Source organism: Ursus arctos, unplaced genomic scaffold (assembly GCF_023065955.2).
Source record: "Ursus arctos isolate Adak ecotype North America unplaced genomic scaffold, UrsArc2.0 scaffold_27, whole genome shotgun sequence".
Classification (NCBI taxonomy): Eukaryota; Metazoa; Chordata; class Mammalia; order Carnivora; family Ursidae; genus Ursus; species Ursus arctos.
The window spans coordinates 629,984-647,479 of NW_026622952.1; the positions used below are offsets into that span (position 1 = coordinate 629,984).

The following is a 17,496-nucleotide window of genomic DNA, read 5'->3' on the forward strand; positions in this document are numbered from 1 at the left end:
TAATGCAGGAAAATAACCAAGATACATGGCCTTCTATTAGTCAAAGATGTCCAACAACTTACTGAATATTTGATTAGTTGAGGCTATTTATATCTGCTATTTATTGTCCTCCTCTGACTCACCGGTAATTCTAGGCAAGGCGCAGGAGGAAAGGCAAAGGGTCTCCGTAGTCCATTTGTGCTTTACTAACATAAATGTTTAAACACTCTCTGAGTTTTTATACCATTTTTATCATGGAGTAAAAGTAAAATGAAATGAAATCTGTGTCACTGAGAAACATTCCTTCATAAAATACCCGGATTTTTCCTTCTTGTTATACCAAACTGTATCAATTATTTTGAAATACCATTATTCAAATACTGTCCACTGAACAAAGCTAACTGTAATCACTGATTTTGTATCTCAACCATTCATAGCTACCACAGAGAAACTCACACACTGCCATGGTTCTATTTTCTTCCCAAATTGATTCATAACTTTGGAAAAAAGTAGGCTTGCTCTGAAACAAATGCTGGCCAGTTACATGCCAAGGCCCTAATTTTGTAGTACCTTTTTATATTCTGAAATGAATAAAGCATGGAGATATGAAAAAGACTCCTGATGCATTGAGAGTCACAGAAATCGTTTCTTGAAATCAATGCAACATTTCCAATCAAATCTGAGCTGTTCAATGAATATGAATCTCTAGATCATTAACTAAAATCAAGAGGCATCTTTAATCACATATAAAATTTAACATACAGAATGGAAAATCCACAGAGAGTAAGAATTTTATTTGAAACCCCAAAATCCCAGGCAGGCCCAAATTTTTAATATTTGGCCAATTAAGGCACCCTCCTTAATGAGAGAAAATATTAAGCAAAAAGATGAAAAACCCAACCCAACACTGGACGTTCATATCCCCAGAAAAATTTAAGGCTTTTCTCCAAAATGATTATATTGCCATTTTCAAATATGTTCTCTTATAATACAAAAGAAAGAGCTGTTTTCTCCATTTGTTTTCTTTTAAAGATACATTAAATGCCTTTTAGAGAGAAATTCTTTGATGAATTTATCATTTCTGAAAAACTGAATTCAGATTTTTTTTTTTAAAGATTTTATTTATTGGGGCGCCTGGGTGGCACAGCGGTTAAGCGTCTGCCTTCGGCTCAGGGCGTGATCCCGGCGTTATGGGATCGAGCCCCACATCAGGCTCTTCCACTATGAGCCTGCTTCTTCCTCTCCCACTCCCCCTGCTTGTGTTCCCTCTCTCGCTGGCTGTCTCTATCTCTGTTGAATAAATAAATAAAAAAAAAAAAGATTTTATTTATTTATGTGACAGAGAGAGACAGCCAGCGAGAGAGGGAACACAAGCAGGGGGAGTGGCAGAGGAAGAAGCAGGCTCCCAGCGGAGGAGCCCGATGTGGGGCTCGATCCCAGAATGCCAGGATCACGCCCTGAGCCAAAGGCAGACGCTTAACCGCTGTGCCACCCAGGCGCCCCTGAATTCACATATGTTTTTAACATGTTCTCATTCAGAATGTTAAGTAAAAGGATCATCCTCAACCTTACTCTACTATGTTTGGGAGAGAGTAGAAGGTTTCATGGACTAAGGGCAGCGGGTATAGAAAAGTTCTGTAAGTTTGTGAAAAGAACCAGATAGCAAGTACTTAAGGCTTTACAGGTCATGAGGTCCCTGTTACAACTACTCGACACTTAATCATTTTAGTGTGAAGATGTATAGAAATGGGTGTGACTGTGTTCCATAAACCTTCACTTACAAAAACAGGCCATCAGCTGGATTTTACCTGTGGGTCATGCTTTGCTGACACCTGATTTTTTTTTTTATAAGATTTTATTTTTAAGTCATCTCTACACCCAATGTGGGCCTCAAAATCACAACCCCAAGATCAAGAGTTGCATGCTCCACCAATGAGCCAGCCAGGCACCCAGCTGACCCCTGAACTAAAAGAAAAGTGGAAGAAAGTGGTATTTGTATTGAGGACAACATCATGAGTGAGCATACAAACAGATTAGGCACCCTGATGTATTCTGTGCCTTACTGTTAAAATTATGGTATTTTTCCCACTCAGTTGATAATCTGCTCCCAGCTTTAGTGGTAACTATGAGAGCAAAGGGGCAAAGTTGAGATGAAGAGATTCCTTCTTTAGAGTCACCTAGAAACCATACAAGCTACTGTCCAAAATTCAGCACAAGAGTGACCAAGTCTTTGCTTTGAGTATGCCTTCCCTGACAACTGGAAGAATGAAACCTTCTTCAAAGCTCCAGCCAAGACCTAACCTAAACTCAGTCCTAAGAGGCAGCTGCTAGCAAGGACAGCTCTCTCAAGTATTCACCAGGAAAACAGACCACAGCATATAATCTGACCTACAGGTTGCAGAATTAGGCAAAATAATCCTAAAATTTTTATTTTTAATAATGTAGAGTCTGGAACCATTGCGGAAAAGCATGCTTTCAGAGAAACTAAAAGCTTTCATGATCCATTGCTAAAATCTGGCCTCATAAATCTTAGGATTTTAAAACACAGCAGGCATACCCTCCCACATGACAATTCCACTTCCTTCAACATGTTACAATAAATGGGGGGACAAAAGCATACTACAGATTTGGTAATTACTTCAGTTCTGTAGATCTGCTTTTGTTTTGTTGTCTTCTCTATCAAATAAGTTTAAGTGTATTATGCTGCCCTCAGGTGTCTATTTTTTTATATGCATGATTAGCAGGCAAAGCAGGATCATTCGTAAATTTCCAAACCAAGAAGCTATGGCTGTGATATTCAAAGTATTCTTTCATAAACCCCAATCACAGAGCTAATGTAAGTATTACAAGTTCAACTTTTAGGGATATCTGAAATATTACTTGGACTTTTCCTGCCACTGGAACTAGACGTGGTATAAAGAAAAAAATACAGCAACTGATAATAATATTGTAACACGGTGGTTTTCAAAGTATGACTCAGGGATCCTGTTCAGGGTGTCCATGAGGTCAAACCTAGTGTTACAATAACACTCAGAACATTTTTTTCACTCTCTCTCACAAGTTACAGTGGAGTTTTCTAGAAGCTACATTACTTGTGACATACTGCAACTAACTAAATACAGAAGCAGAGAATTTAGCTGTCTTCTATTAAGCCAAATATGAAAGAGTCTTGCAAAAAAAATTTCAATGCTATACTTTTCAGATTCTTTTTGTTTTTCGAAGTATAATTATTACTCATAAAAAAGAATGTTATTCCTATATGATTTCACTTATATGTGAAATCTGAAAAACAAACAAATGAACTAATAGGTGATGGGGATTAAAGAGTGCACTTGTGATAAGCACCAGGTGTTCTTTGTAAGTGCTGAATCACTAAATTGTACACCTGAAACTGATATTATTCTGTATGTTAATTAACTGGAATTTAAATTAAAAACTTAAAAAAATATGTGTGTGTAAAGTTAAAAAAATAAAAAAAAGAAGAGCAGAAACAGACCCATAAATACGGAGGAACAAACTAACTGCTGCCAGAGGGGAGGGGGTTGGCCAAAACAGGTGAAGGGGAGAGGGACAAACAGGCTTTCAGTTATGGAATGAATAAGTCACAGGATAAAAAGTACAGTACAGGGAAAATAGTCAATAGTATTGTAATAGCATTGTATGGTGACAGATGACAGCTATAGTTTTGGTCAGCATAGCATAACATACAGACTTGTCAAATCACTATGCTGTACACCTGAAACTAACATAACATTGTGTGTCAATTATACTTCAATTTTTATAAAAGGTACAATCTTCTAGTTATAAAATAAATACTGCATGAGGATATAATGTACATGTTGGTGACTACAGTACTGAATGTTTGAAACTGAAGAGTAGCTTAAATTTCTCATTGCAAGACAAAAAATTATAACTATGTATGGTGACAGATGTTAACCGGACTTACTGTGGTGATCATTTTCTACTACATATGAATAATGAATCATTACGTTGTACACCTAAAATAAACTAAAAAATAAAATTCACTCATTTTAAAAGAAAAAAGTACATAATTAATTTAATGGGTTTATTAATGCTATTTTAAAATAATTTAATAAATATTTTAAAATCTTATCCATTTTAGTTTCTAACATGGTATTAATGGATACACACAAAAGCTCGTTGGGGTCCTCAAAAAAATGTAAGAGTATAAACGGAATGTGATACTATGAAGTTTGAGAAGTACTGTCCAAGCACATTCTACCACAACTTCACAGAAAGTGTTTCCTCTGAAATTTGAGAACATAAAGGAAAAGACACTGACCTCATTATCAAATTACAAAGATTAAACTCTACTTTTAACTTGTCATAGAATGACAGACATTCACTTAATGGGATTAGAGGTAAGAGGTTTCAGTCACCTTCCTCACCCTCACTTATTCCCTCCCCAAACCATTCTCAGGAAGAAAGAGCAAAATAGACAATATGGAGTTTCATCTACTTTCCTTTATCGTGTTCTATTAATGACCTGGGCAAACGTGAAAAACTCATAATAGTAAGAAGGAAAAAGAATGCAGCGACTGAATAATGTATAAATTAGATAACCTGAGGTCCCTAAATGAGCCCCAATTGATTGACCCAACTTATACCTGCATTGTATTTTCCATGTATGAACCCATTCTAAAAAAAAGCAGAACTACAAAAAAAAAAAAAAGAAAAGTGAAAAAAGAAATAGAAGGGGTGGGAGATGGCTAGGGAGGAAGAAATGGGGGAAAAGAAAAAAAGGAAAGGAGGCTTTCATTTTGAGGAGTCACAGAAGCAGAGAAAATGCACCAGTAGACAATTAACTGTGACATGCTTAAGTAAGCATTCCTATTAAAATTCACGTAGTTGTCAATGTGACAGTATCTTAAAGGTCATTTTTAAATTGAAAAATCTGAGGGGCAAATTTTTAAAATTGAAAAATCTCAGGTCATGATCCTGGGGTCCTGGGATGGAGCCCTGAGTCAGGCTCTCTGCTCAGCAGGGAGTCTGCTTCTCTCTCCCCCACTGCCCCTCCTCCCAACTTGTGCTCTCTCTCTCTCTCAAATAAATAGATAAAATCTTTTAAAAAAAAATCTGAAATCAAGACATTTTTCTATAAAGAACATTTCAACAGCTGATGGTTAAGGTTCTCAGGCGATCCCCCAAATACTCCTTCTGGCAAGAGAAACAGTAAAACTGAACCCAACGCCCCACTAGAAACCCGCGGCAACTCTGGTCCAGACCCGGTGCTTCTGTGAACTCTCAGTATCACTGAGCAGCTCCGGGGATGAGAGCCTGCTGGAAGTCACCATGGCCGGGAAGCTCCCAAAGAGGTGAAAGGAAAGGGTACCAAGGACATGGAAAAGAGGACTCCAAGGGAAGGAGGCTGTGCTGGTTGAGTGGAAATTAAGAACAAGGCTAGAATCTACAGTAAGGTAAAACTCAGATAGGAAACGAAATGAATGCCAGGGATGGCTTTCCTGGCAGAGAGCATCGAGGATGTGGGGCAGCACAGACAGGAAGAAGAACCCAGAGAGAAGACAGGTATATGGTTGGAGAGCAGCAGGCAAAACGCACTTAAGGCAGCTGCCAGTTACAATAATGATAATCACAGAAACAGAGACTTCCTAAGGATGTTAACCCTACCTATCAACCTTACAGCGGTTTGTGGTGCTTTTGAGAGTAGAAAGGTAAAACAGCACACTATGAAAAGTAAAAGCATTAAACAATTCTTATAATAGTCATTTTCTACTTCTGATAATAAACCAAATATTTTACCTGCCAATTTAAAATTCTATGATCCTACAGAGCCAATCTGGGAATTAAAAACACAATTACCAATGCAGTTTAAAATAATGAACTACTATGACCTATGTTAAACTGAACTACACATATATTTTTAACATTATTCTATTACAAAATCTATACCTGATTCCTTGACTTCTTTCTGCTCCCCTACCAGTATGGTATACTAACTGTGGTTTTATCCCTTAGTCAACCTATAACCCAACACCAAACAAAAACAAAAACAAACAAAAAACAGTAAGGTCCTGCCTCATACATTAAACTCAGACCACTGAGGATGATATTCAACACACCCAGAGTATCCTAAAGATATCTACAGGATTCCTAGCCTGAGTCAGAAAGAGCCACCACTCCAGAAGAACCACATTCCCAACTTCCTTACGCCTGTTGAAGGAGTAGGCTAGCTTCTGCCATTACTGAAAAACAGAGACACCTTGCGTAAAATTGCTACTAAAAATCCCAAGCCACAGTGTTAAAGGGTAGATTCTGCAACAATACCTTGATTAAAAATAACGTCCTGGCTACTGCCTCTGACCATGGCCTGACCCTGGGCAGCCACTGTCTTATAGATCTCTTTAGACTTTTAGTTGTGAAAATGACCAACTGATTCTATATTTATCTATCCCGCTCTTCATTACAACTCAGTCTATTATCTAAAACTTCCTTCCACCTCAGGGTCCAGCCCTGGTAAGAAGTTTCTGCCTACTGTCCTGCCCCTAACACCTGTCTTCAGCCCCAGTGATAATCTTGGCAGATAGCTGAATCTCAACTATGGTCCAAGTACCCAAGAGCTAGGTATAGTCAACAAAGCACATTTGAAGATTAGTCCAGAAAAGAAATAGGTTTGAATTTATTCTAACATGACAAAATCTTCTATTCATAGTATTTCCAATAAAACACAAGGCTTTAAAGAAAAAGATTTTCAGATTTTCAGCTCTTTCCATGTTGATAGTTCAAATAACATCAATACAACTTAGTCCTAGTATGGTAAAAGAAAATTAAACTCTAGAGTTTGTTTTAATAGAAATGTATCTGTATATGCAAAAGTTTAATTTACATACATATTTCATAGACGAAGAGGCATTTTAAAAATAAGAGATTACTTAGCAAATTAGCCATGTGACCACAATTATAAAATATTTTATCTAAGAGAATTCAAAGAAAAGCAAGTCAACATTATTGTTAAAATAATGATACATCATTCATATTTTTAAAAAATAGGTACAAAAGGGAATCAGCATTTTTAGCTTCAATGAAATTAAAACATTTGAATGAGCTTCTCCCAGAAATATTACTTTGTATTATTTTTTCCCTAGCCTGATTAGTGAAATTCAATAATCCAAGGTATAATTAAAATAGCTCCCCACTACTTTTCCACCATAGCACCTCAGTTACCTGCTACATTCTTCAGTTAAAAGGACTAATGGAAGGCTGCTTAGCCAACACTACCAGAAATGAGATTTGACTTCCATGAATGTCTCATTCATTTCTGATCCTTACCCAAATGGCACAGAACTTGGAGAGAGTAGACATACTATAAGTGTTGAATGACAGAATAAATTGTAAAAAGAAAGATAGAAAGGCATTCCAACATATAACACTATATTAGATTTATTATATTAGTATACGTTCTATCATTTTATTAGTAAGAAAAGTTAGCAGAATGAACAAAGGCCCATACCAGTACATTTTCAATGTATCATTTCTTAGAGTAAATAAAACCCTCACGAAGGATTCACAAAGGAAAGCCAAAAGAAGCTAATTCCCAAGTTATGCCTCCCCCACTGAAAGCAAGATGACAAGTTTATCTCAGTATTTCTTAGAAAGGTCATGCTGTTGTATGGCTATCATGGCACAATGGTAAGGAAGAAAAGGAAAATGGTCTGTTAGTTCACTTCCCAAGAGGATTATTCTAGCATTGGACTAAGTAATGAGAGGTGATGGCCTAGGCAGTACAGCCTAGGGAGGAGGTGAAAAGGGGCAGACATTAGAAATAATTCCCTTTATATTTTGAATGATTCACCTCCAAAGAGGCCATGCTAATAAGTCAAACAGACGCTGTAACAGTAAATCAGGCAATCATGATGCAAGAGAAGCTACGTTCAGAATTATGGATAAAAACTTACCACCTAGGAGGAAAATTTATTTTTAAAATGAATCCAGAGTTGGAAGATAAGAAAACACATTTTCATATGGTTAGCTCTTATGATAACTACTATATATTCAACAGACTTTTAACAGCATGCATTGTAAATAAGGATTAAAAAAACCTCTAATATACAAAACCTAAACAACAATCCTAAGTATATAGCACGCATTTTCAAAAACAAAGCTAAGAACTAATAATTACTAAAAATATGTTGATGGTATTGTACTTATTCTCCCTTTTATATGTCATTCTGTCACTATAGCCAATTGTTAATTATGTGTGATTGGCATAACTCAGGATAATATTAAACTGTTCATTTGTATACTGCCTCTTACCTATAAACGCTTACATTCTAGTTGCCAAAAAGAAGTATGACACTTCATTTAATCTCTTTTCAATTATTCAAAAGTGGTCTAAAAATAGAGCAAGAGCAAATCCGAGATCTGTGGTTCTGAACCTATGGACTATAGACACTGGGGTGCCCGTGGTTAGTCAGGATATCAAACATGCTGAGTTATCTGAATAAATAACAAACCTCACACCTTTATTTACTGCTATATTTCAAAATATTGTGATTAATAAGATACATGTTTATTTGAAAGTATCACTAAAGCAATATTAGCTTTCTAAAAAGTAATTTAGCTTTTAATAGAAACTAATCCCCCATCTAGCAACTTCCACAGTTCTATGAGATCCTCAACTTTTAAATAAGAATTGAAAGTGTTACTGGATTTTTTTTTTTTGTCATTATAAATTTTCTCGGTCAACAGACACTAAATGCACAACCATCCTATGTGAATGAGACCTCAAAATATCTCATGTCAAGAAGATACCTCCTGCTGGGACTGGCTGACTTGGATCAAAGTTACATGTGGACAAGAGTATTCAAAATTGTCTTTCAGCTGAAAGTTAGGTTGAGAAATTAAGTGGGAGGAAAAGAAGAGGAAAGAATTGTAACTGTCATCATAAGAGGAAAACTTGCTTTACTGGTAAGAGAAAAACAGAGGTCAGGACTGTCCAGTGACTGGTCATCCCCATAACAAGCCAATGAGTTTAAATTCTGATTTTCATGTGGGCTCACCCTGTGGGAATCCTAGTACCTTTATTCCCTGTATTATGGTGCTATTACCCCAAAATGTCCCCTGAGGGCATCTACTAATTGTATTCTGTACCATCTCTGGACATATGTTACACACGTCTACAAGTCACTAGGTTCTTCTAAATTCACCTCATGCAAATTGCAAAGGGAACTTCCTCGATTCCTAGTTGAGTTGGGAGGTTTGTGAAGACACTGTCAGCTATCACTACACCTCCTCTTCATTTTTCTGATAGCAGAACACATTTTTTTTTCCCTTCAGTCCATCTTAACGGTCCCAAACAGCTCCATTTCGCCTTTCTTAAGGAAATTATGTGGCCTTTTGGAATATGAGAACGAATTTGTATGGATACATAAGTTTTAGTTCTTTCAATGTGATTTTTTTTAAATTGTAAGATAAATCATATAGCAAATCAAGGGATGATCTAGATTCTTTAATTACAAGAAACCTGGTTTTCTCTTCAAAATAAATGGACCTGGGACTATGAAATAATTTTTGTGCTAAATAAGTACATATTGGCCTCTATTAAATTAAAACATTTTTACTTTCTCTAAGATAAACAGTTTAAGTAAATGCTAAAATTCCACATCTATGAAAGGTAAAAGTTTATATGTAATTATAAATTTAAGTTCACTCTAGATTTTAAATAGAAGATGAGACAGTAATTAGAATATTTTGATATTTCAACTAGTAAAAGACCACGTGAGCTGAGAAGCGTAGCAAAGGCTGAGTTCTTAAGACTGGCTACTATATTTAGTAAAAACACAGTCAACATCTTCAGATCTAACTCACATCCCGTTTCTATCATATATCAACCCAAATGGCTAACCAAAAAGCAAATGCTCTGTCTCTGCCATCTACTGGAGAAAGAAGATACAGAACACTCGCTACAGATAAGTCAACTCCAGACATGTAGACAGTATCATATTCACTTTTAAGTGAATCATGCTGTGTGCTAGCACGTAAAAAAAGTTATTTCTTTTTCCAAGGATTTACGTTTACCTACCTGCCATGTACAGAATGAGAGAAAGGGAAGCAGAAAATAAGTGTGTATGAACACAAAAGCAAAGATAAGCCCAAGCTATTTTGATTTCTATAAGACAGCTTCACACACCCATACTTACATGGCCATGAAGATCTGTGTTAAGAAGCATCATTGCACAGGTGAGACAATGAACTCCATCTAAGGGAAGAGACAAAGAAAGAAAGCATTAATTCACTACTTCCTGTTGGACTCCTTATTATCATTAAAGTGGCATAAATTAAGAACCTATGAAAACACAATCATGTGGCTAGGCACAATTAATCATATTTGGGGAGACAAAAAATAGACACATTATTAAAAGGACCTCTGCACAGAGTTGGACTCCGCTGGTGATAAAGTATATTATTCTTACCTCTCTGGAGGGTAGTTTGATACCACATATCTTAAGCTTCGAAACAGTATTTTTTGACACAGCAAATCCATTTATAAGGCTTTACACTAAGGAAAAAGGAATCTATACAAAATACAAGGGTATCCAAAGAAATACTGCTTATAATGGGGAACAAGTAAATAAAACCCTACAAAAACACAGTTATGTTTAAGTTATTAAAAATGTTGTCCAAGTATACATTTTGAAACAGAAAGATATTTCACAATAAATTATTATATGAAAAGCACATTATAGGCTGTATGGTTCCATTTAAATATAAATACATCTAGAATAATATATAACATTATATTAAAAGATTATCGTCTCTGGATAGTGAGATAATTTTTATCTTTTTATTTATATTTCCTCAATTTTCTGTAACACAAGATGCAGAAATGAAAATAAATTATTTGCTAATATTCTTTCTTTTTTTACTTTCTGGGAGGAATGTGAATTAAGAAAGAAGCAAAAGTTAAAGGAAACCAAGATTTGGGTCTTTCACTGTACTATCTGGGTATTAGTTCTCTGGCTAAAAATATATGGGCAGGAACAGTTATCCTCTTTCTTGACAATTTCACTAAAGGCAACATGTAGGTTGACTGGTCCAGGATACTGTGGATCAGGCAAAAGTAAAATACTGCAATAATCTGTAAAGATTAAAAAATTAAATAGTCAGGGGAAAGATGCTGCTCAAACCAGGTGGATCATGTTACATTTAGATGGAAACACCACTCTCTCTCTCACTTTATAAAGGAAAAGAAAAAGCACTAAGAGTTAGAAGCTTCTCATTTCCAAACCTTAGAATTACTTCTCCTCATTCTTCTCCTGCAATTCTCAATCCAAGTGGCAGTTGCAGAAAAATCTTATTAGTGCATTTAGTGTATGCTAAATGTGCAGAAAGGCAGCCCTTCCTAATTACTGAATTCATGAATTAAAGACAGCTTATTTTTCAGAAGTATGCCTTTGAGTATAGTAGCTGATTTGTGTTATTAATATCTCTAAGGAGATGATGCTATTAAACGCCCAAAAGTATATTTATTCCAGTTCCAGTTTATTATTACTAAATTTTAAATACACTTAGAATAAATTCCTTGAAAGCATGTGTAAAACTCAGCAGCCAACTCTCAAATACCCTTATCAACTGCCAGTTGAGTGTACACATCCATATGCTTTACTTCACTCAGGAATGTCAACATCTTATTAGATTTAAAGGAGGTTTTAATAAAAACAACACCCTCTATCCCTTTCGTTCTCTACTCAATTCTGATAGTGATAGAAACAGTGAATAAATAGTCAAAGTAGAATCACAGAAAGGACTAAAGAAAATTAAGCTTCCATTTTACAGAGGAGAGGAATGTGACTTTAATGATCAGATTGTTAGTTAATTTAGCTATAGCCTGCAGGGCAGAGGCCAGGGGATTAACCACTTTAGTCAACATCAGGTACACTTATCCCAGTTAACTGGCAATACTGAAGCTAAGAGATAATTGTTATTTCTAGTGCATCTAGTCCTAGTGATCTATTCCAGACTTTGCGCTTATGAAAGATTCTCCAACTGCAAATGAATGCGCCTGACTTCAAACCTTGAAAATTTTGCTTTATTGCAGGAACTGACATGGAGGAAAAACCTCTTGATAGGGTGCATCAACAATTAAATAGTTTAAAGTTGATTTTAAAATTAGTACAATAAACATAAACTCATAGTTCATTAAAATCATAAATCAAAGTCAGTGGTCAGTGCTGTTACAACGAATATCAAACCAAAGCACTGGAGACACACTACAAACGCCAGTGAGATTTGTAAATGTTTCCAAAACTAAGCACACATGCACTTCAAGAAGTTTAGAGATCAGATGGACAGAAAGAAGAAATATGAAAACCAGCATTTCATTTATTACAATGTGCTTTGCATGTAAAATCTCAGAGTGACAGCATGAGCAACTTAAAGCATCTTGTCATACTTTGGAACTGGAAAACAAAGTAAAAAATAATGAAAAAAAAGAATACCATACAGTCATTAAATATCATGCTTTTTAAAGAATATTTAATGACATAAGAAAATGCTCACGATGAAAGGGAAAGACAACAGGAAACAAAACTCTGTAATGATTCAAATTTGAAATTAAATATTGTGCAGAGTAGAAGGAAATAAATCACAGTTAATAGTCATCTCCAGATAGAGATCCCTAGATGATTTTCATTCTCTTCTGTATAATCTTCCATATTTTCCAAAAAATATAACTTTCATAATGAGAAAAATAACCCTTGGTTTCTGAAATACAAACATTTCCATTAGATTACCTTGTGAAGCAATGGTATCTGGGTTACAATAAAAGTATCTATTGGAGAAGTGTATTAAAACTCTCTCTCGTTCTTGAGTTTCTCCCACAAGAGAAAATGCTTTAAAGAAATACCTAAAAAAGAATTAAGAGAAAAAAAGTGAAACTAGAAAACATTACCATACTCTTTATGTTTGACAATTAAAGTTAATTCATATATAATAAGAAATTAATTATACAAAGTAAGATATTCTAGTTATTTTTTTAAAAAATCACTTACTTGATAGCCATTCGATATAAATTTATTTAATTCTATAAAATGTCAATATAAAAGATGATAGGGCAATAACAATAACATGGTAGCTAATACATTAAGAAAAGCCTTGGGAAGGTAGTAACGTCCCCATATGACTGAGTGACAAGTAGCCGTTTAAAAGATCAGTAAGATAAAAACCAAAGAACACTTAAGCCTGAACCCATAACCATGTAGGCTGTTTTAAAACTATACATGGATCACAGTTTGTCATGTTGTCATATGATTGTACTTGCCATTGACACACTGTTATATTCTACTGATGAATCACTGAACTCTACCTCTGAAATTAATAGTACACTATATGTTAATTACCTGAATATAAATAAAATAAAACTTAAAAAAAGAAAAAATTACAATTATATTATCTTGTGCACAGTAGATTTTCATTAATTTTATTTTGCCTATTATCACATCATATTATTAACTTTTTATATGAGAAGAAAATTGGGAGCTAAAACCGTAATTTATTATTTAGGCTAGGAATAAATTAATTTATGTATAAAAATTATTTGAAAAATAAAAATACGCCCAGAACCACACACCAATCTAAATCAGAGTCCCTAAGAGCACTGTCTATTAATGATGAATTCCAATGACCCTAACTTGACAAATTAGATACACTTCCCTAAACATGAGATAGGAAGAAAGAAAACCCTTTAAAATGTTCTAAGAAATCTTATAATTAAAAGAAACATAAAAAAACCTTATTCCTATGATGAAAGTGTTGCTGTCTTAGTTTGTTAGATCTAAATTATGTTGATCAAACTTGAATTTTTCATAACTGTCTTTTATAAATCACATCAGAGAACAAAGCATAAATACATATCTTTCCTCTACCCTTATTTGTTTTCAGTGGAAAAACCTATGCCTGCCCTCAATTCACACAAAGCGCCAATGAATAAGTCATTATTGTGCATTCTAATCCAAACATCCTCACTTTACCTCCCAAAATGCAGTTTCCTGATTTATAAAACTAGAGGGTTATACAGATGATCTCAGAATTCCTCCAGGCTCTGACATGCTATAAAGTTTGTAAGAGTAAATGCTGATTGGGTTTTTACCTTCAGCGGCTCTTAGAAATTTACAGTACAGTATGGTGTGAAAAGTGGGGATCAGTGTGCTTATTAAACCTTCATTCGAACAGATCAGCAAAAATGCTACTACCCGAAACAGTTTACAGATATCTTCTGCTGGTTATTATGTTGATATTCATTTTTATTACATTCCTGAGTTAATTCCAAAGTATCATCTTAAAAGGCTAATTGGCTATTGTAAACAAATGCTTAGGGGAAAAAAGACTGTAATTCTACAGTCTGTAAATCTGTGCCTTTTTTAAGTGATCATTCAAAAACCAAGCTCCCACAGATTCCACTTCTCAAGACTCACTCTGTCACTATTCTTTACTATGTCATGTACTAGATGGAAAATACGATTTTATGTGTGATTTTGTAAAAACAATATAACTTTCTTTCTACTATGCTTCATAAACTGTAGTGTAATCAGCTAAGATCACAAAGTCACTGTAGGCTAAAAAAATTAAAAATCGGATTTTAGTTTCAGTATTACTGTCTCTTCTCAGAATTAATTATTTGGAGGCAAAAGAGAACAGAAGTGATATTTAATCATACCTGAGACTCTGATCCAGTGTCATTCCTGTAAAATCAAAAAACTTCAGATATTCTTCTGCGACTAGTTTGCTAAATTCATTGCTATAAGAAAACAGGATACACTTTGTTATTAAAATCCAAGCTATTAAAAAAGACACACACACAAGGACACACTCAGACACCAGCCTTGGTACAGAACGTACTTCTTGCCTAGGTGCTTTGCAACATCCGATCTTTTGAATCTGTCTAGCTGATAAAGACGTTTGGCCAATCTTTTGGCTGCTTCTACGTTGCTGCTGGTACCATTACTGAGACTTTCTGAGGTCTCCTTTTCCAGAATTTCAGTGCTCCCCATCTCAGAATGAGCCTCTAGTAGTGTTGTTTTTACCCCAGCATTGCTGTGAGAATTGAGAAAGAAGAAAAAAAAGAAAAGATTTTTCTTATGTGACACAAAGGAAAAATACCTGATGAAATTACCATGCTATTGCAGAACTAAATGAAAAAACTTTTAAATGAGATAGTTTTATGCTTAAAAGTATTTCCAGCTACTATATTTCAATGTACTGAAAAATTGATTGCTTAAACCGTTGATGAGCAGTTCTCGAAACTTTTGGTCTCAAGACCTTTAAAAATATGGAAGACATCAAAGACCTTTGTGTTTATGTGGGTTATATCTATTGATACTCACTGTATTAGTAATTTAAAAAGAAAAATTTCAAATATTAACTTGCTTAAAAATAACACCCATTTCATGAATATAAATAACATATTTTATTAAAAACAATTATCGTTTCCAAAACAACATAAAATTTAGTGAGAAAAGCAACAATTATTTACATATTTAGAAATTTCTTTAATGGTTGGCTTACTGGAAGACAGGTGGGTTCTCGCTGCCACTAACCGATACTTTGTTTTGGTTGAAATATATTAAGAAAATCCAGCCTCACACAGATATTTAGTTAAAAAAATAAGAAGTAATTTAATATCCTTTTTAGATAATTGTAGATATTCTTTTTTTTTTTTATGGCACCAAAATAAGATAAGTGGTAGTTTCCCAAAGGTTAGCGGCAATATAGTATCAAAGAACTTTTTGTATTCATATTAAAATCTGTTTTCTACTTTAAATGGATCTTTTACCCAGGCAAGATTCTGTACCATACATTGGTCATTTGCAAAATATCTGTTGGCACATTTCATTATATAATATTTTTTAAAATCACATTTATTATGTCACCACTATCATCTTCAGAAAAATCTTTAAGTATGGAAAACCTACCAAACTTTTGGTGGCAGATATAAGTTTTCCAAAATTCTAAGTTTTAACTGAAAGCTCAAATTGTACTGTTGGCAACAAATATTGTCAGTTGTCTTCTTAAAGTATTAATAGGCTCCCTCTATTTTTGAGAAAATGGCTGCCAATAACCATAGTTTGTCAGTTACACTTTGAAGGAAAAATGGCATTTTATAAAAAGCAACTAGTTTATAACTCACAACTCAAATTACATACAAGACCGTCCTAAAGAAAACCATCAGGAGGAGAATTGCTTCATGCATATTTTCCATTTCATCACATGTGAAATTAAAAAGGTATGACTCAAGGGTTAAAATGTAATTACTTTGTACTGATTTATCAAGGAATTTTTAGGTGAGACTGGCTTTGTTTTTATTTTGAGTACATGAGAGTGAAGAACATCGTAAGGACCAGGACAGTCTGGTGCCACCACCCTGATTTGTGCTAAAGCCCCCACACTGTGCTAAATTACACTGTGTGATTTATGCTAAAGCCCCCACACCATACAGTGAAAAAGGAAAATAATGCTGTACTGTTACTATAAAATAACTCTGAACTCATAAACCTCCTCAACAGGTCTCGATAAGCCCCACAAACCACACTGTGAGTACCTCTGCTCTTGAAAGGGGACAGCCTGTGGCTGGCTACAGAATGCTACGTCATCAATTTATAACACACACACCAATAATGCAGTAATTTCCAAATCCTCACGTTAACTTGGTAACTAAGGAAAGATACATTCATGATAAGCTACCATGTTTAAGTAGCCTTCCAACATACTTGCCACAAAGTCTAACCGAGATCTGTGTCTGATACTAAATATTTCAGCCAAGGCCACATAAGGTCTCCATCACACACGCTTCTTTGTTTTTGTTGGGTTTTTCCCCCACAACCTTTTAAAACTAAAAACCACTCCAGGCTAGGCTGACAAGGCCCACAGGCCTAGTTTTGCATGTCTTTGCTCTATCACATAGTTCTTTAACTTGGCCTGAATTATAAGTAGAGTATCCATTTATTGTCTAACCCAAGATACTCTGAAGAGGGAACGGGATGATAAAATTAAATATGTAATTATAATTGTTACAAAGTTTTTTTTAAAAAGGCATCACCAATAAAAAAAATTACTTGTAAACTTATAACAAATGACAAAAATCATTATAGCAAAAAATGTTTTTGTTTTTTTAAGCAGACTATTCAGTACCTATTTTTGTCAGTTATTCCACCTTATGATTTTCCATTTCCTACCACCAACTGAGAGGTAGCCTAGTAGGTACACCCTCACTCAAACGCAGTTCCAGCCGCTGTACGCCCAGCCAGTACACCAGGCCCCTAGGACTGCACAGACCCAGACTTCCCAACCACTGCCAGACTTGAGAGAGACACCTGCCCCTCACAACTCCTCAGCCAGTATTCTACATGCTGTCTTTGAAAGAGAGGGGAGGGAAAAGAGAGAGCTTATCCCACACTTCTTTTAGACTCAACTCCTCTGTTCAACACACATGTAAACTCACACCTCCCACCGGACACTGGAGAGAAGCTAGAACAACCAAGTGGA

At 35.0% G+C, this 17,496-nt stretch overlaps 1 protein-coding gene across 9 annotated transcripts in view; it reads right to left on the reverse strand.

Annotated features, from left to right (window-relative positions):
* The window catches only part of PSD3 (pleckstrin and Sec7 domain containing 3), a 702,408-nt gene that overhangs the window by 333,768 nt on the left and 351,144 nt on the right, over positions 1-17,496 (reverse strand). For 8 of the 9 annotated variants that reach the window (XM_044379268.3, XM_048226255.2, XM_044379274.3 and 5 more), the window contains 4 exons: positions 14,854-15,048; positions 14,672-14,752; positions 12,750-12,862; positions 10,158-10,216 (listed from right to left, as the gene is read on the reverse strand). In XM_044379268.3, the coding sequence (XP_044235203.2) occupies positions 10,158-10,216; positions 12,750-12,862; positions 14,672-14,752; positions 14,854-15,048 (448 nt within the window). Of the gene's footprint in view, positions 1-10,157; positions 10,217-12,749; positions 12,863-14,671; positions 14,753-14,853; positions 15,049-17,496 lie in introns of those variants that run through there. The other variant, XM_057303411.1, reaches the window with a different exon arrangement.